This window comes from Stegodyphus dumicola, chromosome 6 (assembly GCF_044657685.1).
Source record: "Stegodyphus dumicola isolate Sdum_Otavi_A_Nest chromosome 6, ASM4465768v1".
Taxonomy (NCBI): Eukaryota; Metazoa; Arthropoda; class Arachnida; order Araneae; family Eresidae; genus Stegodyphus; species Stegodyphus dumicola.
In genome coordinates, this window is record NC_140773.1 from 98,790,846 (window position 1) to 98,815,933 (window position 25,088).

The 25,088-nt window shown below is 33.8% G+C and overlaps 1 protein-coding gene across 1 annotated transcript in view; it reads left to right on the forward strand.

The window, feature by feature from the left end:
• Positions 1-23,400, forward strand: part of LOC118184206 (colorectal mutant cancer protein) — a 310,438-nt gene extending 287,038 nt beyond the window's left edge. Inside the window, exon 16 of the mRNA XM_085818695.1 lies at positions 23,112-23,400. Coding sequence (XP_085674821.1) covers positions 23,112-23,126 — 15 coding nt within the window. The 3' untranslated portion in view covers positions 23,127-23,400. The remainder of the gene's footprint in view (positions 1-23,111) is intronic.
• The last annotated feature ends 1,688 nt before the right edge of the window (positions 23,401-25,088 follow it).

The following is a 25,088-nucleotide window of genomic DNA, read 5'->3' on the forward strand; positions in this document are numbered from 1 at the left end:
TAACTGCGAGAGAAAGAGCTACAATGCGCGAAATTCCTTCTAACCCGGATATTATCATTTCAAAGGCCGACCAAGGTGGCCAGATAGTCGTCATGAATAATAACACTTACATCGATAGTGTCACTAAACTCTTAAACGAAGGACCATATAATCCGATCCCTAAAGATCCTTTATCTTCGGACCTTCAAAAATAAAAACTGCGATCAAATCTTCACAAATAATTTCAAGCAACTTAAAACATTCGCTTATCCCATCTGTTGCGAATTGTGCAGACTATATGCTGTTCCCAAAATTCATAAAAGTGGTATTCCTTTCCGCCCTATTGTATCAAATTTAGGTATTGCCTCGTATCGCTTAGCTAATTATTTAGTTTCTAGATTTTCAACTCTATTAGACAATAACTTTTCACCCAACATTATTAATCAAGCAGTTAAAAAATTCTCATCTCACCACACTAAAAGGCACACTCTTGATTTAGGAGATTATAAAAACTATGTTGTCATTCCCTTCTTTCCGTTAGTTAGCTATAAAGTTGCACATATTTTGCAGAAATTTAACTTTCGGGTCGTTTATTCTCGCATCAATAAATTTCCTAGTTCCATACTCAAGGACCCCATTCCGGATATGAATTCCTGGGGTATTTATAGGATTCTTTGCCAGTGTGTTTTAATTTGCATTGACCAAACTAAGAGAGCCTTAAAATTTCGCGTCAAGGAACATGAGGCATATGTCAGAAAAAAGGAAACACAGAAGTCTTCTGTTGCCCACGATTGTTGGTCCGAAAATCACACTTTCAATTTTTCTGCTGCCAAAGGTATTCAAAAACATCTTCCATTGGAGAACTGGATTTTCTAGAGGCATTTCACATTAAAAAAAATCTTTCTGTTCTAATTAACGATCCTAATTTCAATCCATCTTTGCCTTCGGCCTTTAAAGAAATTATGTTCTAGTTCTGGTTTCATCAACAGATGGCGCCACTTGCTTATTCTTGTCCAGGCTTCTTTATCTTATCTAATCATTATATCCTATCTCGTTCATTTGCGCTTTTGCAGCTGAGGATGGTGGTTCGGTAAATCCATCGAAACTAGTCCTGTGAAAATTTAAAAATATAACGCTGATTTTTGTTGTTTGACTTCTGAAATAATATTTGTTCGGCGTGTTATTGTCTAATAGCGTGTTATTAACCTAATAGTCTTTACAGTTTTCTTTTTGATGCTATATTTGTAGTTTTGGCATGCTTTGCTCCCCTTTGTTGCACTTTGTCGCTGTGTTGTGAGTTTTTAGTTTTTGCATGTGTTTTATGCCGAACTGAATATGGGGTGAATTTTAGTGTTGTTACGAAATTGGTATTTAGATAACTAATTTTAGTAGAATTATATTTAAAATTGTTGTAATTCCTCGTGCAATACAGCGCGAGACAAATTTTGAGAGAAAGCTATGCCGGAAAAGAAAGATTAAAGGGGCACGTGCATCTAACATTGTGTAAATGAATACTCGGTAATTTGTATTTAAATTGAATAAATATAATTGACCACTTTGTTAGCTGTAACCGTAATTCCACACTCTTGATGCTTTCTAGAAATATCGAAAAGCAGAAAGTACTACAAATTTCTCGCGACCAGTCGTAAACCATAAAATACCACAGAGAGAGCATCTTAGCACTTGCTTAGTTACTCTTGTTGCGAATTGTTTAGTTCCCCTAGAAGTGAGATTAGCTTTCTCTTTAAATGCGCTTTGCATTGGGTTCTATTTAACGTTTCTAGTAGTTGGAAAATAGCTACTGGTTATTACTGCGTGATATCGTGAACACGTGTACGAATATCTTTGGGGAAAATTCTAGAGTTCTGATATATTTCTTTTCATAAGAATAAATTTTATTAACCTATTATCGGATTTGTTCATTCAGTCTATTACCGTACGCACGCAACAGTATTATTCATTTAAATTAATTTTGCAATTTTTTCACATTTGTTGTTTCTTCCAGCATGCAATTGGATTAGGTTTTAAACTGCTTTTTCTTTGTATATATGTAAGATGTAAGAAAATTCGATAGCTGTTTTAAAAATAATTGGTGACATCAAAGTTAATATTCGATTAGGTGCTCCCCCGAAATGCATCTGTTCTCCCAAATTCGAGATCCTTGTATGTTATGTAACAACCTAAGATTAACTATAATGCCTACGTCTTATTTTTTTAACAAAATTAATGCATATGCACATGTAATAGAATTTTATCAAATAGAAATTTATCATATTTAATTATGATTTAATAAGTATCTGCCAAATTAATTGGTTATGTTTGAAAATAAAGACTGGTGTTTTTAAGAAAACCGGTTTTCATCATCTTCATCTGTATGCCTTGGCCATAAGCCATGAGCATAACGACTGTAAGATGATTCCTCCTATGCAGTAAATTATGACTTACACACACACACACACACATATATAACAGATTAAATTAGGAGTCAATAAATTTCTCTTTTCTATCTTAAAAATAGTAACCTCTATTTGCTGTGCGTTATTTCGAGACTAATCTATGTCATATGACTCTTACATAATTCTAATGATATAAATGGAACAAAAAATAAAACAGCCAACAGTGCAGCATTAACTATCCAATCAGAATGTATTGAGAACCAAAATTAACTCAGATTAAATTAAGATTTCACACTGAACATAACGCACTTGCTTTGTACACGTTGCCCTAGCTGGACCGCAGTCTTCTTCTTTCTTACTGCAAATTTATATAAAATGTAAATTTTTGTAATAGGCACAATTAATGTGCAAACTTGTTTGTGGCCGCAACATGTTTGCTGAAATAAAAAATCTGATGTGTACACCACATGACTTCCTTGTACGGAATATTCAATTATACGCATTTTTTCTTGCGTTTCATTTAAACTTATTGGATTGAATTAAATCTACTTCGCCGACAACGCATAAACCACAATAGAATAAATGCATTCTTTAAAATTCACTATATTTGTTTACCATAGCGACACTCTGGCGCTAGGTTCACTTAAGATCATTATATTTTGTTCATATTATATCTCAGAATGCACAAAATTTATATCATTTAAAGAATTATCTAATCGTTGCCACATGTTTTATTCAAATACTATAATAAGTCTAGAACGATGTATAAAAGAAATTAAGAAAAAAAAATAGTTTTTCACAGACGATTGATTTCTCATTCAATTAATTCAGTTCTCACTTCGCGACAAGGCAAAAATACATAAAAACTCAAAATATCTGTTTTAAAAATTAAAGTAAATCTTAAACACTTATTTTCCTCGAAAAAATTCCAGAAAGGATTAAGCATGATTTAATTCGCAATAATAAATGAAGGCGTTATCTTTATTGTTGCGAAGCTAAGTTTCTCTAGATTGGCAACAAATAATCTATCCTGCTGTTTCAAATGTAAACAAGCAATGACCGCCATCAAAACAATTATTAGGCTTAGCGGCACTTAAACAACTTTAAAATTGTTGATAATCCTAAAAATATTGCATACAGGTTTACTAAAGGCATAAAAACCTTAACCGGAAGATAAAAACAACATAATTCAGTCATTTCTAAAGCAAGAAATGTACGATTTACAAACATATAAGAGTAAAGAAACTGAGATCACTGAGCCGGGTAACAGAGTGGATATATATATAAATATATTTATATACGTTTGGTGCGGCCGATTACAACTAAAATACGAATTGCATATGTTGATTTTTCCGATAATAATCCTATGTGTTGTATCTGACTTCGAATCTAAAATTTTCTGAAGAACACAAAAACCTTGTCTAAAACTTAAAGGTTTATTTAACTGGAACTTCAACACTGATGAAAACTTAACATCACAAACAAAAACTTAACATCTTGGGTGGAAAACTTCAAAGTGCTTTAAAGTAACAGCTATGCCGGCACGGTGAAGAACACTTTCCCTTAAAAGACAGAATCCATCTAGCCCTTTCAGCGTATATCTCCATTCCGCTGAATTCAGACATCCGCTCCTACGTGTTTTGGACTTACACGGCCACGCTGGAACTGGAATAGGACTGGATCAGGACCGAAACAAGACTGGAACAAGACGGGAACCGGAACAGGACTGGATCCGCAACAAGACGGGGACCGGAACAGGGCGGAAACCGGAATCTCTCATCCCCTGGCTTCTCCCCGGGCAGGTCTATTCTGGCTCGAACTAAAAGGAACTGCGGTGCCACTAAGCAAAGCACCTCCTTTTATTGCCGGCGGTTGCCGTTACTACAGGCGACTTATGCAAATATTTAACATCCTTCCACCCAAGGGAAAAAAAAAAAAAAAAAAGAAAAAAAAAAAAAAAGTGAACTTTCACATCAAAGTAAAACAATGCGAAAGAGCCTTAATATGCCAGTCTGTCCGGCGGAGTTACAGTTCTACCAGATCGTGTTACAGGCCTGACAGATTTATCATCTATGTTAAGTTCAGACAAAGAATCTTGTTTTTCATTCTGCAGCTTCACGGGTACATCATTTTGCGTTACCTCTAAAGGATACAGAGTTCGAACTGCTCTAAGCAAAATTCCATTTCGGGTCTTTACTCTTGCAAGCCGATTTATTCCATCAGGTCCTGGTAGTAGTTCTATGACACGACCAAGTTGCCAAAAAAGTCTTTTGTCACTACTACCGATCAAAACAATATCATCTAATTTAATAGTAACTTTCCTTTCAGCTCTTTTATGCGAAACCTTGAGAATCCCCAAATATTCTTTACGAAATCTATTTTTAAATGCTTCTCGTACAGTTTGAATATACTGAAATCTTCTTTGTAAATTACTTGATTTAATACCGTATTTTATATCCCGCAAACTACTAGTTCTAATTTCTTTTAAAAAGTCGGCAGGAGTTAAAGCTTTAAATTCAGGATCGGAAGGAATTACTGTCAACGGTCGGTCATTAAGAATCGCTTCACAGTCACACAGTATCGTGTACATTTCTTCATAATTTAAACAAGCATGTTTAAGAACTTTTTTAAGGACTTGCTTCATCATTCCGATCAGACGTTCCCACCAACCACCCCACCACGGAGCACCAGGCGGAATAAATTTCCATGTTATCCGCTCATTGGCTGCCTGCCGATTAATTTGTTCAAAATCTATTAATTTAAATGCATTTAAGCTCCTACAAAATTAGTTCCATTATCACTGTACACAGTTGTGGGTTTACCTCTTCGTGACACGAACCGATGAAAAGCCTGAAGAAACACTTCTGTAGATAGAGAAGTCAGCAACTCCAAATGGACCGCTCTATAAACGGCGCATGTAAAAACACAAATCCATGCCTTTTCTTTGTTTCTCAACAATAAAGGACCACAAAGGTCTATACCCGTTACTTGAAATACTGCTGAATCATTTACTCGCTCTATTGGCGGTGGGGCTGATATGTGGTCAACAGGTGCAGCAGAATATCTCTTGCAAGTAATGCATTTACTCAAAACAGAACGCACCGTTCTTCTGCCAGATAACAACCAAAACCTTTCCCTTAAGGTATTCAGTATATATTGTACACCTGCATGTCCTTTCCTTTTATGTTCTTCCATAATTAAATTCCTAACTAATGGATGTTCTCCTGGTAATATTATAGGTGTTCTAAACTCTAACGTGTCATCTCTTCGAAACGCACCAGTTTTAATTCTTACAATTCCCGCATCATAAAATGGACTAAGAGTTCGTAAGCGTGCGTCTTCTATATCCTGAAACGATTCCTATTGAATCAAGCGAATAACAACCTTTTCTGCAAAATGAATTTCATCAACAGTGAGTTCACCTTTCCTTTTTTTCTTATTATTTCTGCAATTAAAGAAAAATCGTTGAATCCAACCAACAACTCTAACTGTTTTTCGATAGCTAGAAAATCGCTCACTCAAACTAAACCTTTCAGTAGACACTAGAGATGAAACCACTGCCTTTTTTTCTCGCTGGCTATTTCCGCTTCATCAGTTATAAATTCGGCACTCGGCCAATTTTCTTGGGATTTTAAAAGCCAGCTCGGACCCTCCCACCATTTTGACCGGGAGAGTTGGCGAACTGAACACCCTCTACTTGGAAGATCTGCAGGGTTAAGGTGACCAGGTATATGCCTCCAATCCTCCACACGTGTCAAAAGCCTTATTTCCTGTACTCTATTTTCTACAAATGTCCCCCATTGTTCTTCCCTTTTTATCCATGCAAGGACAGTAGTTGAATCTGTCCAGAAAAATATACTTCTGGCCTCAAAGTCTTTTAGAACGTCTGCAGCAAGACGAGATGCAATAGTTGCTGCTAACAATTCTAATCTTACAATAGTAGTTTCCTTTTTACCACAAGGGGAAACTCTAGACCTAGCCTGAAGCAACTGGACTTTAACTGATTCAGGTTCTTCTACACGAATAAAAACTACTGCCGCATACGCTGCTTGACTGGCGTCACAAAAAACATGGATTGAACACTGTTTTGGCTGATATCGTATCCACCTTGGAATTTTAATGTTTTTCAAAAGAAAAATGTCTTTTACCCATTTCAAAAACTTACTTTTAATTTCGGTGTTAACTTCTTCGTCCCATTTTACTTTTGTTTCCCATGTACGCTGTAATAACATCTTAGGTAATATAAGGACTGGGCATGTTATACCGATGGGATCAAATACTTTATGGGCTATTGCCAAAATACTCCTTTTCGTAACTTTCTCGAAACAAAGATTTTGTAAATTAGCAACATTTATTTGAAGAGTATCGCCTTGTCTTTCCCATAACAAACCTAATACATTCGCAATAGTTTCTGTTTCTAAACTACAGTCGGTATATTCCCAACCCCGTAATTCAAATTTTCGTTCTGCCATAACATCTGAAGATACTTTCATGAAGCGCTGTAATTCATCTTCACTTCCGACACTTGTTACACAGTTATCAACATAGAAACTATTCATTAATTTAACAATAATGTTGGAAGAATATTTTACATCTGCATCATTTTTCTCCAAAATTGAATTTAAGTGATATTGAATAACAGCTCCAAGTAAAAATGGACTACTAGTTACACCAAATACGACTCGACAATGACGAAAATGCTTTAAGCCATCTTCACCCTTTATCCAAAGAAATCGGAGGAAGTTTCTGTCACTAGAATTCAGGCCAATTTGTAGAAAGGCCTTACGAATATCAGAAATCACCCCTATTTTTTCTTGGCGAAATCTATTTAAGATCGTAGGAATAAATGAAATAAGGTTTAATCCCTTTTCAAGACAATCGTTGAGACTCGGAGAACCCTTTACTTTAGACGAAGCGTCAAATACTGGCCGTAACTTCGTAGTACTATGTTCCTTAACAACATGTCTATGTGGCAAATAATGATGGGGTAAATCTAATTCATTTACGGGTACTTCCTCTATTATGCCCTCTTTGAGCCATTCTTGGAATATATTTTCATACTCTTGGCGAAGATTATCTATTTCAAGTTGCCTAATCGTACCGTGCAACCTTTTAAGTGATAACTCAAAATTATCCGACAGGGGAGGGTGCCCAGGCAAAGACACTACAAAGCGGTCATCTTCTATTTTTACAGTATCAAGAAAATGTTGCCTGGTAGCCTCATACAATTCCAATTTAGTCTTTTGTTCGGATGGGTCCGTAATACCAAGCGAGTCGAGGGCCCATAAATCAGAAATACAAGCCTCTTTATTCAACATTGATGTAACTAAGAATGTTGAACCTTCACTATTCAACTCCCCGGTTTTTTCCCATAACCGTCCATCCTAACTTTGTCTCAATAGCTACAAGACCGTTTGAAATTTGTTTACGATTCCCCGTTAATAATCGTCCTGCAACATCGGCTCCTATTAAAATTTCTATGGGTCCTTCTAAACGATCTGTTAAACTTATTCCACAGTCAGCAAGCTCTTTAAGCCATATTCCTTGTCCAATAGAAGGTATATTATTACAAATAACAGGCTGACTTAACGCATCAAAATTACAACTGTAAGAGCCAGACATATTAGATAAATGAATTTTGTAAACTTTATGTTCACACAAACTGGTCGTTGTACCGCCAAATAATGCGTGGCTAAGGTATTCCTTTACCGTATACCTGTAACCCATATCTTGAGCTGCGCTTTGCAGAATATATGACCTTTGAGAACCAGTATCAATTATAGCTCGAGCCGAACGAGATTTTTTATCTCCTTTAATTATTACTCTTATTGTTTGCAGCAAAACTTTAGGAGACCTTGAAGAAATGTTGGCGAGTGTTTCAGCCTGATTTGGAGGCTGTTCCGTTGCCCTTGTCTCATTTGTGAATGGCCCTTACATAGAAAAATATGATGCCTTTTGCCGCATGTAAAACAAACTGTTTTTAATCTACACCTCCTGACAGAATGTCCAGATTTCAGACACAGATAACAAGAGCGTGTCCTTTGGACCAAAACTTCTCTTTCTGACAACGATAAGTTACGCGCCTGAAAACATTCCGCAAAACCATGATTTATACTGGAACAAAATATGCAGCCTTTTCTAGCTTCATTAGAAGAAGTAAACAGTTCAGCTGCCGTAGGTTTTAAGCGAGGTTCTCTTATCTTTAAACCCGAATTCCCTTTCTTATTACCGTGAGCCAATCGATCGAAAACATTGAAAGATTTAGCTGCTAAAGAAATTCTTTCCTCACTTTCAACTTCACCGCGCAAGAAACATAAAAGGCGCTCAAGGTCAGATTCCCTTTCTCTTAACTCGGCGTTTTCGCCGGTTAAACTTTCTGATCCTTTACGCGAAAACCTAAGTCTCTCCCACGTTTTTAAGACTTCATTCGGCAATGCTGATTCTACCAATGGATATAATATCGCGCAATATTTGCCTCTATTTATTCCCAATATCTCCAAGGCTCTTAGATTGGATTCCAGTTCATCGTATAGTTTCCGCAAAGAGTGTGTACCTTGTTTTTGAATAACAAGGGTTAACAAATCACGAATATAAATCTCCGTTAGTAATTCTTTGTTACCAAAACGCGTCTGCAATGCTTCGATTGCGCTCTTGTAACTATCGCTAGTTGGCGGAAAGCTTTTAACTATTTCCTCTGCAGGAGAAGTTTTCTCCATAGCCTGCGCTAAATAAGCAAATTTATCATTATTATCTAATGTAGGATCTTTATCAATCTTTTGGAATTGCCCCCAAAATCCTAGCCATTTCTTCACGTTGCCGTCAAACATAGGCAATTTAATCTTCGGATAATGTAACATTTTATTCTGAACAAAGGATGGATCAATTAAAGTTACATTCGGGGTTCCAGAAGTAAGATCTTTTACTTTACTTTCCAGAAGTCTCCACCTATCAAAATAGAATCCAGATTCATCTATTTCTTTAATAAGTAAAGTCTCATCTGTAATTTCTTTAAACATTAATTCTCGTATTTTCATTTCAGTATCAAACAAAACTTTAGCTTTCTCGGCAATAACTTTTATTTTAATTAATTTTTCTTCCTGATTAAATGTAGTTTCTTCATTGTCAAATTCATTACAAGCTTTACTGAATAGTCTTCTATATTGAGTTCTTGCTAATTTTAAAGCTTCCATGATTCAAAAATAAAAAAGTCGCTTACCTTGCAGACGATATCCTGTCGCGGACGCCAAATGTTGATTTTTCCGATAATAATCCTATGTGTTGTATCTGACTTCGAATCTAAAATTTTCTGAAGAACACAAAAACCTTGTCTAAAACTTAAAGGTTTATTTAACTGGAACTTCAACACTGATGAAAACTTAACATCACAAACAAAAACTTAACATCTTGGGTGGAAAACTTCAAAGTGCTTTAAAGTAACAGCTATGCCGGCACGGTGAAGAACACTTTCCCTTAAAAGACAGAATCCATCTAGCCCTTTCAGCGTATATCTCCATTCCGCTGAATTCAGACATCCGCTCCTACGTGTTTTGGACTTACACGGCCACGCTGGAACTGGAATAGGACTGGATCAGGACCGAAACAAGACTGGAACAAGACGGGAACCGGAACAGGACTGGATCCGCAACAAGACGGGGACCGGAACAGGGCGGAAACCGGAATCTCTCATCCCCTGGCTTCTCCCCGGGCAGGTCTATTCTGGCTCGAACTAAAAGGAACTGCGGTGCCACTAAGGAAAGCACCTCCTTTTATTGCCGGCGGTTGCCGTTACTACAGGCGACTTATGCAAATATTTAACAGCATATGTACATGTTATAGCAGTTCTATATACAAAATTTCAACGTTATGAGGCTACTCGTTTTTGAATTATGCGAGATACGTACGTACGTACATATGTTCGTACAGACGCCACGAAAAATTCTCTTCAGAATTCATTTTAAAGCAGTTTTATAATTTTTTTGGAGGAGAAGAGTCCTTTATTCTGTCCTTGCGTACAGATATCACGCAAAAACATCGTTAAATTGCATTCGATAGCGGTCAAATTGGATATTTTCGTTGAAATATGCTGCCTGAAACTTTTCGCGATTACAATACTTTCTTTTTACTTCGTACAAGGAAGTAAAAATGAAGATATAATCAGGCTTCGCCTCCAATTTCCTATTTATTATGGATCACCACTTCTATGCCATCAAAATCCCTGCTAGTCATTACTTTTGAATTTGATTTTAGATATATACTAGCGGAAGTACCCGATGCTAGTTAAGTTAGATTGAGAGTAATATATCTATATCTAGCAACAGAGAGAACGATACCGCTGTAATCCTTTTCTAATAATGATGGAAAAAAAAAAAAAAAAAAAAAAAAAAAGAAAAGTCGATTGATAGTCGTACATTTTTCAGTCTGATGCGATATGGAACACACATGTTCCATAGAAAAATAAGCTAATTCTCTTTCATTATATCAGCAATAATGGCACGCAGTTTTTAATGATTGTCGTCTAGCTAATCAAATGTTCGTAAAAGCTCAAGTTCCATCCAATATTTCTTCTATATTCAATTTTAGTCGGTTAAGTATGGCAAAAAAGTTATCATAATTGATCAGAAATCAGTAACGCGAACAAACAAACACACAAACAGACTTTTTTATAAGAAAGAGATTTTCTAAAGCTTACAAATTTTTGATTAACAAACTCTGGGATTTGAAAGCGAGCAGTAGCAACACTTTCGAGACAAGTCATTTTTATCTCTAGCGCGCGAGACTGTTGCCACTCGGAAAAATGAGTGCAAAAATTAGCGTTTTTAGAGTTTCTAATTATAATATCTCGGCTGATTAAAGTCGTACGAAGATGGGAATCGTCGAAATGGCTTCCCAGGAATTTTTGGAATCGATAATAATGTACTTAATATTTGGCAATGCTATTTTTACTTCCGTATGTACGTACGTACGTACGTATCTCGCATAAGTGAAAAACGAGTAGCCTCAGAACGTTGAAATTTTGTATATAGGACTGCTATAACATGTAGATGTGCACCTCGTATTTTGGTTGCAATCGGCCGCATCAAACGTATATAAATATATTTATATATATATCCACTTTGTTACCCAGCTCATTGATCTCAGTTTCTTTACTCTTATATATTTGTAAATTGTACATTTTTTTTTTTGCTTTAAAATTGATTGAATTATGTTGTTATTATCTTCCGGTTAAGGTTTTTATGCCTTTAGTAAATCTGTATGCAATATTTTTAGAATTTTCACAAATTTTAAAGCTGTTTAAGTGCCGCTAAGCCTAATAATTGTTTTGATGGCGGCCATTGCTTGTTTACATTTGAAACAGCGGAATAGTTTATTTGTTGCCAATCTAGAGAAACTTACCTTCGCAACAATAAAGATAACGCCTTCATTTATCATTGCGAATTAAATCATGCTTAATCCTTTCTGGAATTTTTTCGAGGAAATAACTGTTTAAGATATACTTCGCAATTTTTAATACAGATATTTTGAGGTTTTATGTATTTTTGCCTTGTCGCGAAGTGAGAACTGAATTGATTGAATGAGAACTACTCAATCGTCTGGGAAAAATTATTTCTTTTTTGTTTTGTTTGCTTACTTTCTTATATACATCGTTCTAGCTTTATTAAAGTATTTGAATAGAACATGTGGCAACGGTTAGATAATTCTTTAAATGATATAAATTTTGTGCATTCTGAGTTATAATATGAACGAAATATAATACTGTTAAGTGAACCTAGCGCCAGAGTGTCGCTATGCTAAACAAATAGAGTGAATTTTAAAGAACGCATTTATTCTATTGTGGTTTATGCGCTGTCGGCGAAGTAAATTTAATTGAATCCAATAAGTTTAAATGAAATGCAAGAAAAAATGCGTATAATTTAATATTTCGTACAAGAAAGTCATGTGGTGTGCACATCAGATTTTATTTCATCGTAAAACTTAGAATTTTTTTATAAACAAGCGTTAGGATTTGAAAGCGATCGGTGGCAACAACTTTCGAAATAAAGCATATTTTCATCTCCAGGTTGCAAGACGGTTGCCACTCGGAAAAATGAGGGTGAAAATTATCGTTTCTCCGAGTTTTTAATTAATATCTCTGATTTTAGCTACATTTTTTTGGGAAGAAAGTGGACGTCCACCTTTTTGAGAACCCAGAAAATACTTGTTGAAAGTTTGGTGATGATAGCTATAGTAGTGACTGAGTTATTAAAGGACAAACTAACATACTTTTTTCTTTTATCTAGAATTTAGAAAATTGAGATTATTAATTGTTAATATATGTTGCGAAATTAATTAAATGTGCAAGAATATAATTAAATTCATATTACACGAAATTTGTTTACTTCATTTTTAGGTGATTTATCTATTTAAAATAATTCAGTTTTCTGAAATTTTGTCTTTAATTATATCTGTTTTGCATCATTTCCATACTACCCTGAAAGAAATTTATTCTTGTTTATATTTACTTATATTTTTAATATTTTGTGCTTAAAAAGTTCAAAAAATTAAAAAAAAATAGTTTTTAAATGTTTTTTATTTTGAATTTTAGATAGGAATGCTTGCAGTTATTGAACAGTGTTGCCAATTTATTGATTTCACATTTTTTGGAGGCTTATTAATTTGACAAACTGCATTTCTAGTTTCTAATTTACAAAAAAAATTCCTGACTTCTTAAGTCTCAATTTTATATTTTGTAATTTATTAGTTAGAGAAGAATGTTAGTTAGAGTTATTTTTTACGTTAGAGAAGACTATAGCCTGATAATTATTTCAAAAGGAATTTTTAATGTTAATTCATATTGGCATTTTTATTAGCATTTTTAATCACCTTTCAGTTTTGTTTTATTTAAAAAATATTTTAAATTATTTCGCATTCACTAATGGACATTTTGCATTTAATTAATTTTGCATTTATTTTGTATTTATATTTATGTCTTTATTTCGCTGCGTAAGCGATGTATGGTTTTCAGAATAACCTAGAATTATGTACCATATTTCTTTGTTGCAGAATTTCAGAATTTTGCAGAATTATTTATTTTATTTACTCCAGTTCATTATCATATTTAAAATAGAATATTTGATTTAGTCAGTATATTTAAAATGGAATATTTCATGGCGTCTGCATCTGTGCCCTTTGTTGTACTCATGTTCATTTTTTTTCTCATTTTATTGCATATTTGGTAACCGAGGCAAAAACCTCAATATCTGTTCTGTATCCTCATTGAAACATATCCCTCAATATATAGTAATTTTAGTTTTTAATGAAGTAGCTATCGCGTAAATCTTCGTTGAAATGCGTAGAATTTCAACAAAAATTAAATTTACATACATATGCTACGTAAACAGCAGAAGCTTGACAGAAAAAGCATACATCTATCAAGTGAACGAATATTAAATGAAAACTTCATACAGTAAACGGATAAATTACCTACAAATAAAAAAAAAACATTAAATATTGAAGTTATGCAAAACAACATTAGGTATAACTAGAAGTGTTCTAATTTTCTTTTGAAAAAGTTAATGATTAACATTTAAAACTAAAATTCCACGAATGTGAAATTTTGCTGGTGAATGAAGACCGACTTGCGTTTTACTGTTCCGAATAATAAATCATTTGTAAACATTAGCATGTTCTTATCTAATATATCAAAATGATTAAGACACAATAACACGCCGAATAAATACTAATTCAGAAGTCAAACAACAAAAATCAGCGTTATACCTACAAAATTTTCACAGGACTAGTTTCGATGGTTTTACCGAACCATCATCTTCAGCTGCAAAACCGCAAATGAACAAGATAGGAAATAATGATTAGATAAGATAAGAAAGCCTGGACAAGAATAAGCAAGTGGCGCCATCTGTTGGCGAAACCAGAACTAAAACATAATTTCTCTAAAAGCCGAAGGCAAATTTGGATTGGAATTAGGATCGTTAACTAGAACAGAAAGATTTTTATGAATGTGAAATGCCTCTAGAAAATCCAGTTCTCCAATGGAAGATGTTTTTTGAATAATTTTGGCAGCAGAAAAATTGAAAGTGTGATTTTCGGACCAACAATGTTGAGCAACAGAAGACTTCTGTGTTTCCTTTTTTCTAACATATGCCTCATGTTCTTTGACGCGAAATTTTAAGGCTCTCTTAGTTTGGCCAATGTAAATTAAACCACACTGGCAAGGAATCCTACAAATACCCCAGGAATTCATATCCGGAATGGGGTCCTTGAGTATAGAAGTTGGAATTTTATTGATGGGAGAATAAACAACCCGAAAGTTAAATTTCTGCAAAATATGTGCAACTTTATAGCTAATTGATGGAAAGAAGGGAATGACAACAGAATTTTTATAATCTCCTAAAATAAGAGTGTGGCTTTTAGTGTGTTGAGATGAGAATTTTTTAACTGCTTGATTAATAATGTTGGGTGAAAAGCCCCTGTCAATAGCTATTGCTTTTAAATAATTTAGTTCTTCATCAAGGGCGAATTTGGAGGAGCAAACTTGAAGAGCACGGAAAACATAGGAATAAAATGAAGCTAACTTTTGTTTAGTCGGATGACATGATTTAAAGTGTGGTGGAAGGCAAACCGATGAAGGTTTACGGTAAACTGTAGTACTGAAGTTGGATGTGTTACGTGTGACCAGAATGTCGAGAAACGGAAGAGAATTGCAAGTCTCAAGTTCAAAAGTGAACTGAATAGCAGGATCAATAGAATTCATTGTTGAAAGAACTTTATTTAAATCATCTTTATTACCTTCAAACAGGGTAAAAGTATCGTCTACGTAGCGGAACCATGCCGGAAAGTTTAAAGTTTCAAACAATTTTGATTCATAATAATGCATGTAGATATCAGCCAGGATGGGACTGAGGGGGCTTCCCATGGCTAATCCCTCAGTTTGTTTGTAATATTTATTTTGGAAAACAAAATGTGTTTGTTTCAAACAGAGTTGAGTGAGAGTTCTCTCACTCAACAGAGTTAAACAAAATAAAAACTGCGATCAAATCTTCGCAAATCATTTCAAGCAACTTAAAACATTCGCTTATCCCATCTGTTGCGAATTGTGCCAGATTATATGCTCTTCCCAAAATTCATAAAAGTGGTATTCCTTTCCGCCCTATTGTATCAAATTTAGGTACTGCCTCGTATCCTTTAGCTAAATATTTAGTTTCTAGATTTTCCACTCAATTAGACAATAACATTTACACCATAAAAAATTCAATAGAGTTTGTAAAAAAGGTTAAAAACATTTCTCCTAGTAATTTACTCATGGTTTCTTTTGATGTAAAATCATTATTCACCAATGTCCCAGTGGAGGGTGCATTAAGATGTCTAGAAACCAGACTTCGCGAATTTCATTTCTCTTGCATCGAAATTGATGAGCTAATTTCTCTCACTCAACTCTGTTTGAAACAAACACATTTTGTTTTCCAAAATAAATATTACAAGCAAACTGAGGGATTAGCCATGGGAAGTCCCCTCAGTCCCATCCTGGCTGATATCTACATGCATTATTATGAATCAAAATTGTTTGAAACTTTAAACTTTCCGGCATGGTTCCGCTACGTAGACGATACTTTTACCCTGTTTGAAGGTAATAAAGATGATTTAAATAAAGTTCTTTCAACAATGAATTCTATTGATCCTGCTATTCAGTTCACTTTTGAACTTGAGACTTGCAATTCTCTTCCGTTTCTCGACATTCTGGTCACACGTAACACATCCAACTTCAGTACTACAGTTTACCGTAAACCTTCATCGGTTTGCCTTCCACCACACTTTAAATCATGTCATCCGACTAAACAAAAGTTAGCTTCATTTTATTCCTATGTTTTCCGTGCTCTTCAAGTTTGCTCCTCCAAATTCGCCCTTGATGAAGAACTAAATTATTTAAAAGCAATAGCTATTGACAGGGGCTTTTCACCCAACATTATTAATCAAGCAGTTAAAAAATTCTCATCTCAACACACTAAAAGCCACACTCTTATTTTAGGAGATTATAAAAATTCTGTTGTCATTCCCTTCTTTCCATCAATTAGCTATAAAGTTGCACATATTTTGCAGAAATTTAACTTTCGGGTTGTTTATTCTCCCATCAATAAAATTCCAACTTCTATACTCAAGGACCCCATTCCGGATATGAATTCCTGGGGTATTTATAGGATTCCTTGCCAGTGTGGTTTAATTTACATTGGCCAAACTAAGAGAGCCTTAAAATTTCGCGTCAAAGAACATGAGGCATATGTTAGAAAAAAGGAAACACAGAAGTCTTCTGTTGCTCAACATTGTTGGTCCGAAAATCACACTTTCAATTTTTCTGCTGCCAAAATTATTCAAAAAACATCTTCCATTGGAGAACTGGATTTTCTAGAGGCATTTCACATTCATAAAAATCTTTCTGTTCTAGTTAACGATCCTAATTCCAATCCAAATTTGCCTTCGGCTTTTAGAGAAATTATGTTTTAGTTCTGGTTTCGCCAACAGATGGCGCCACTTGCTTATTCTTGTCCAGGCTTTCTTATCTTATCTAATCATTATTTCCTATCTTGTTCATTTGCGGTTTTGCAGCTGAAGATGATGGTTCGGTAAAACCATCGAAACTAGTCCTGTGAAAATTTTGTAGGTATAACGCTGATTTTTGTTGTTTGACTTCTGAATTAATATCAAAATGAATTGCGACTTTTCACATTACTCATTGTCTAGTACACTTTCTTCTCCATTAGATTTACACTGCATTTACGACAAATTTATTGCAAACGACGAATTCACTTTCATGCTTTGATTCTATTTTTCTTTCTCTTGAACCAGTAATGCCTATTAAGATAGCAAACGTTCTGACCTAAAACATAATGAATTATTCATTTTAGAATGATTATTAGAATTTATTTCCAATTTGGGGAGAATTCCATATTTTAAATTCTTTGCAGTAAAAGAAATATGATTATATTTCCTTCGCGCTAAATTATCTTTTGTGTTTCCTTATTAAGTATATTATCACTACGCAGGCAGTTTATCACCTTCAGTTTTATTTATTGAATTTCTATTTGCAATATTTTAATTTTTAATCTTAAAGATTTCGACAGGAGGTAATTCGATGCATCGTTAATATTTTAATATTTTACTTGAAACGTTTCAAAATTTGAACTACGGTATACAGAATCCAAAAATCTTTAATATTATGCTAAACAACGGCTAAAGACTAAACTAGAGCATATTGGCAATTTCTTCTTTAATACATTTCGCGTTGACTAAATTGGCATTATCAGGTTTTCTTCATTGTTCTCACACGTAATGTAAATATGCTGGTCCATTTGCCTTGGGAATACTGTAGGAAGGCTTCTTATATGCGGATAGCTCTAGTGTGCTTTGCCTCACAGGCAATCCCAAATCTATCCTTATCTCTAAGTGCGGAATTTCTAAATAAATATGCTTTTAAGAGCAAAGGGACATTATAATATATTTTATGTAAGAGATTTTTAAAATTGAAAACATTATGCATTTTAATTCAAAAACATTATTTGCATTCAAATAAATTATGCATTTTCATTGCAAAAAATGCCTAAATTATTAATGAAAGTCAATTTCGTGAATGAATTTCATGTTCAAAATTGAATTTTAAGGTTCTACTAGGTATTATTATTGATACACTTTAAAAATTTAGTAAGTACTGTTAATAACACGAACGTTAAAAAAAAGCACAATATTTGATTTTTATCTGGTATTGGGATTTAACTACAGAAGAGCACACGGGGCTTATTTGTCATGAAAAGATTTCTTTATAGAAGCAATATATAATATTGTCTAATGGAAACTGCTTCCCTTTTGCATAACCGTACGGCGAAAGTGAGTTATTTTCAACGTATTTTTTCATGCAATGTTCTTTAAGATCGAATTGTAAATGTCAGCTCTAATATATTTTCAGTGTCTGAAGGAATAAATTTTAGCTTAAAGCTTTATCAATATGAAATTTAGGTCAAATATATTATTCATGCACCTCAGGTTTGGTAACATTATCATCAGCATTAAAAGACAATCAAAGTTTGCGCTTTCATGAAATATTAAACGCCTTTTTTTTTGTCTTCCAGAGTACTTAAAAATCAGAGCTTTCAAACTCAGACTTTTCTTAACGTATTTGCCAAACATTTGGTTCAGTATAACTTTGCGCCTTTTTTCAATAGGATATTTCGAAAAATCTTTTCCTTAACGAGGTAGACTTTCATTTTTGATCAATATCTGCTAAATATCGACAAAATAACTTAACTATCCTCTTTTCTAAGATGATATGTTCATTAAAAATAAATTAACTGGGTGTATACAAAAGTTCTACTCGTTTTGTAGTTTTAAACAGTGACTGGATGCCATACGTCAAAGATACCGCGAGTAAGCGACATCTTTTCCCAACAAAATATGGGGCAACATAAAGACACTGAGTTTGTCAGAATGACTTATGCGTTTAACGACTTAAAATATTAATTAAAGATCAATTTGCTGGGTTGTGTGCAAAAGTTCTACTCGTTTTGTAGATACAAACAGTTAAGTAGATGACTTACGTCAAAGATACCGTGAGTAAGCAAAATCTTTGCGTCTGTCTCTCATGTCTCTCATTTCAGAAATTATGGGATGGAGACAGGTGATATACATATCAATCACATTTATCTATAGTTTCTGATAATGCCCTGAATAACGCAATAAAGAATTAACTAATCCAAATATTCATAAACTAAGCAAACGACATCCATACGCAGAATAATAGTCGAAAAATGCAGATACCTGACTTCATCATGAAATCTGATCATTGGGTTCCAGCAGCTTTATGCCAAGTAACGAGATCTGCATCTGCACCTGTAATCTCTATCTGCGCTTTTCTGCTTTCTCGAAAAGTGAACCATTTATAGAAAGAATTGTAACAGAAGAGGAGAAATGGGTACTGCTTCGCAATATTAAGCTCTAAATGACTGTGTGCGAAGTTGTAGAACTGTATCATCTACCTCAAAAGGAGGACTGCATCTATAAAAGATTTTGTTAAATGTACAGTGGAATATCAAGAGAATAATCTATTTCAGTGTAACCAAACAATAAAGGTTAACTCCTGCTACCAATGGTTGTACAAACAGAAAGAACTCATGTTTAAGAAGGTGCCATTCTTTAGTTATCAAAGCATTATCTTTCTTGGTAAAGTCACATTTCATGTAGCTAGACGAAATTTATCGGAGCTGTAACTGGAAAGTATTAACCCAACCATGGCCTTGACCTTAGAGACTGCGGCTAAATAAAATAACAGCTGTTTTTTTAGTTTTGTTTGTTTAGATCTTCATTTTTTCTTTTTAAAACTAGAGCAGAACACTTGCATATAGCACTAATAATTAAGAAAAGCGTTTTAGCTTCCATATTGTAAAAGTCCACTTTATAGTGGGAATGCCATTTTGTAAAACAAAGGTTGAAACAATGTCAGTGTTCAGAACTAAACACATATAATAATACAAATGAATATTTAACTATTTAACTCATACTTTTAATGAAGGTATACAGTATATGTAATATATACAGGATTATAAATATTATATTAATGAAAAGTTGCTAATTTAAGCGCATCATTTTGTTAATTCCGTCTTTATGCAGTTATGCAGATTCTAATTGCCGTCCCATGCCTTTTACGGAGCGATCGTCAAGATCTTCAACTTTGTCGACTGGCATGCCATCCAAGAATAGAAACGAGAATTAAGGTAGCCATTAAGGGGAGGAGAACTTGTGATTTTCATTCCTCGTGGATTGGAGGGCATTTAAAATTTGTTAATATGAAAGTTCTTAAGAGCGGCTGAAGATAGGAAAAGAGGTATTTGCCGTTCGCTTTCCTTTTCCAAGGTTATATATATCAAAATTGAAACGGAAGTGATCACTTTACAATTTATAATAAAACATCCAGTATTCGAACTCTGTAATCAACGATAGGCACAAAGAATCTATCCCTCAATGATTAGTAATGTGGCTCAAATATGTGTCTAAATCCAGGTTTGGAAATGAGTAGTAACAGCATAAACAAAACGTTTTGGAGCTTGAATGAAATTTTATTGGAAAGCGAAATTTTTTCATAGCTGTTGTTTGTTAGAAGAGAACAAACACGCAGGCTTAACAAATACAACATCTACGGTTCTTAGTAAAATAAACTAAGATGCAGCATTTAAAACACAGATTAAATTTACAAGTTGAATTACATATCATTTAGAATTGTTGCCTTATCAGGATATTTTTACTTATGCCATTACAAGAACTAGCACATCTATAAATAAGCTATGATTCTGAAACTCTGTGAAGAAATCCTTAAACATGAGATGGAAGGAAAGACATTGATGTATTTTAAGAATCAGAATAATTGGCTTTATAAGAAACGTTTCCGTTAGCAGCCACTAGTGAATATGGTTAGTAATAAAATCTGGAAACGGGTAGTAATAAATGGTCATTTTTTACTATCCTTTTTTTAGGAATTTTAAGAATTATTGAACGATAAAAATGAGTTTACATTACGTTTTTCAGTGTTAACTAGTACGATATCTATGCTTCTAGGCAGTCAGTTCCGAGATCCAAAATCCTTGGCACGCAATACAGAATTATTCAGAATTTCGTAAAACATTTATAAAATCCATATCAGAAATGATTGTTAAAATCCATATCAAATAAATTGCGTAACCAGTAGTGAAATAATAATACTGAAACTCAGATTCACTAGAGGTTTTTTGCATATTTCAAAAAAGATCAGTGCATCCATATTTCCCAATGCGACAGACATGTAAGCGATAGTATGTAATGTCCCACACGAGTCACGGTATATCACAAGCAACCAGCATCAGTGATGCGTTTATAAAAATTCTAGAGATCAGTGGACAGTAGAGGCCGATGACAGTTTCCTTGACAAATGCCGTCATTGTGACGGCACTGGTCTTTAGAAAAATCATATGGGAATAAAATCGAAGACTGGCATAGCTGGCTGGCGCTTTATGCGTAATCTCCTCGTCCTGCGCATCCTATTTACATCTCTAGCAAGCAATAAAATACTCCTAGGAAATGCTGCAAAGTTTCATATTTTTGTGAAAGCTCTCAATGATGCTTTCTGGCGATGCGCGAGACAATTGTAGGAGTAGATTGTCATGAATGGTTTTTATTTTAAACTGTGACATCAAACTCCCTTTCTAATATGGACCATTAAGTCCTCATGGTGATTCACTTATAGCTCAGTCACTCATCAGCAAAGGTGGAAAAGCTGAGCTTTTGTTAAACATGGGGAAAAAACATAAATGAAAAAAAGAGAAGCATGATTTAATAATCTCTTTCTCAGTGTAATAGTATTAGGTATTTGATACGTAGCTTATTTTTTATTAATTTTCAAATTGCTTATGAAATTTTTAAATAACTTCGCAAATCGTTTTTATTTTAAAAAATAATGTCTTTTACTCTAACGATATTTCGAAAACAACTAAATACTTACCTTCTGAATATATTTAAAAAAAATACTTGTATTCTTTTTTATCGACTGACTGGAATTCGTTTAAATCAACATTGCAGTTTGTGATTATCATAGATTTCACAATGTCGACATTTAGTTGGATTTTCTTCGCGTCATTTATTATTATCCTTTTTCATGCTGCATTTGTTTCCGGAAAGCACACACATAACTCAATAATAGTTCTGCAGATTTGAAAGAAATATGATTACTTTGATAATGGAAAAATTCTGCTTCCATTTCTAGTAAGATTGACTTTTTTGTCTCCCCCTGAATTACCCCTAAATTTTTCAGTTGTCGGAAATATTTTTAAATAAAATATTTCATTCAATAATTCATTAATAGGTAAATCTAGCATCACAAAACGTCCTTGCAAAATTAAGTTGTACACCAAGAATATCTATTCCACCGTGACATCCATTTAGGATTACTTCCATTCGGCCATAACACCCATTTACCATTTACGTGATCCACTTAAAATTCTGTTATTGAATAAATTGTCTTGTCAGAGTTTCTAAACACGGAATGCAGTTAGAATAAAAATATGAAATGTTTTTCCAGAAAAGTTTCCTTTTTGAACTTTTCGAATTGAGAAAAATATTACAAGCATGCATAGTTATTTGGTTAGTGAATTCGTTTCCATTAAGATCATGTAAAAATGTAGCAACTTTCATATACAGAAGTATTAACAAAATATGCTTCGAATATTTTTAATACACTCATAAAATTATAGCATTTGGGATATGTAAAAAGACTCAGATAACAAATTACAGAACTTAGAAATTTACAAATGTAGAATACTATACTAAAATGCGTGACTATTCCTCTCATTTGCGGATGTCTGTCATTTATGTACACAGAACATTTAAAATATTGCAAAGGTTATTTTGAATTAGATATATATATGTAAAAGGGAAAAAAGAAAGAAATTCAGAACTAAATAAGAATTTTTGGGTGAATTGTTAAAATTAAGTAATTTAGGAGGGTTCATCAGCTAATTCTGGATTAATATAAATGCAGTGATTTTCCAGAGGAAGAGAAGTTCAATTGAACTTGATCTATCTCGTTTTGATAACGTTGAAGCAGATTTTAATTGCCTTACCTATAAATTTTTTGTTATTTTTGTATTTCCTTTCTCTGTGTTTCTACTGGTTTGACGAATATTGGTGGAATTTTGGATTTTATTGTTATTAATTTTGTTTCTTTATTTGTAGATTTGGTTCTTGTAAAGATCGTGACTTGTAAAGATCATGACTTGTAAAGATCGTGACTTATAAAGATCATGACTTGTGAAGATCGTGACTTAAAGAGAACGTGAAATATAAATAATAGGACAAGAACTTGCATTTTACGGTGTGGCAACAAGAAGAGGATTCGGAAGATTTTTATATATTTTGTTTAGAAAGTTTAAGATTGCAATTTTTTAATAGTTGTAAGAGTTTTGAACTGTAGTAGTTAAGAGTTTAAAATTTTGATAGTTAAGAGCTGCAGTATTTATTTTTTGGTTCTGTTTTAAAATTCAAATAAAAGTATTTTGTTCATTCTGAAAATTTAGCTTTGTTCTTCCTACAAGGTTCAATATCCGTTATATTGAAATAAGGAAAGGATTTTTACTGTTCTGAATTTTTTTTTTCGTAACTGATTAACTTCAGCAACATTTGAGCCGAAATGGTTTTGGGATAATTTGTTTTAAAATAAAAAATTTGTGATACTGTTTCATATATATATATATATATGTTTCATATATATATATATATATGAAACAGTATAATGTATTTTACTCCGATATTTTGAAAAACAACTAAATACTAACTATATACGAGTATATATATCGTCATCATCATCATCAAAATTATCCGAGATATTAAATTTTACATTATTATAAATGCATTCCAATATGTTAAAGAATTTTATGTTCACCTTATCTTGGCGTCCGTAAACATTGGTAACTAGGCATATTTTTACAAATTACACTAAAGACGACTAAGCATATATTTCAGCAATGCAAAACTGCAGACTCCAAATAAAATTTACGCATAAAATAAACAGAGAGATATAATTATTGACTCAGAATATTAATATGGACTTAACATTCTGCAATAGCTTTTATAGTCAGTAGATTAAAAGCAGGAAATGTGAAAAATGTGCAATGCCCTGACTCGAGCCTGGACCTCACGTATACGCGCCGTGTATCCTACCGTTACACCGAAGGATTATCACTGCAAGGAGGGAGAAAATGCCTTACATACTCTGCCTTTTAAAGGGCCACTGGGGATGAGGGAACCCAGTCGTCAAAACCTGATGACGAATTCCTGTCCACCACCTTTTAGTTCTGTAGCCACTGTAGATTCATTAGGTTATTTTGATGCAGAAGGTGTGAAAAGTGTGCAGTGCCCTCGTCGTGATTCGAATGCGCCGAAGGTGCTGCCTTTACACCACGAAGGCATGTTAGCAGGAGCGGGAAAATACCTTATAAACATTGACTTAATATTTGAAAGAATTATGAATTTCAGCATCTTTATTCTTAAATTTAAATTTCTGTCAAATCCCTAATATCGACGTTACTGTTCCATTTTGTTGAGTAAATGTAGGTTAAGTCATATAATCTTGACAGTTGTTTCTTGACAGTATTTATATATTACAGAAAAATTGCCTTTAACAGAGCATTAGTAAAGATCTTACTAAACAGAAATTTCATTGAGTAGAGTGAAAACATCACTAAGCAAAGAGCATGCGCAAAAGCTTAAATTTGATATATTTTTGTTTAATGGCGTTGCGAAAGTACAGCTTCTGAAGCCTGAAAGCTCACATTTTTAATTCCTAGTTGAAGATTACTAGCCTGTTACGACCAAACATTCAAGAAGTGTTTCGTTTGTAAGGATCTTAAGTTTTACTAACGTTTATTTTATTTTAAATCTTTACTATCACTTCTTATTTTCTACTTCCGGCCAGAATTATAAGCGTTAAGGTTTTTATGCAAAGTTTGTCTGGCGAACGCCAAGTATTTAAGTTGTGGCTTTTTGCCAAGCGAGAGAGAGGAAGCAGAGAGTCGAAGCAGGCCGCTTACCTTAGAAGTTACGCAGTTGCTTGTTGCCTTCCAGGCCAGAGGTTTTAATCCTCTTGATAAATTTAAACGTATTGTAGTGTTCACAGTTCTCTGTACTACATACGGTTTCCTGTTAATATAAGGC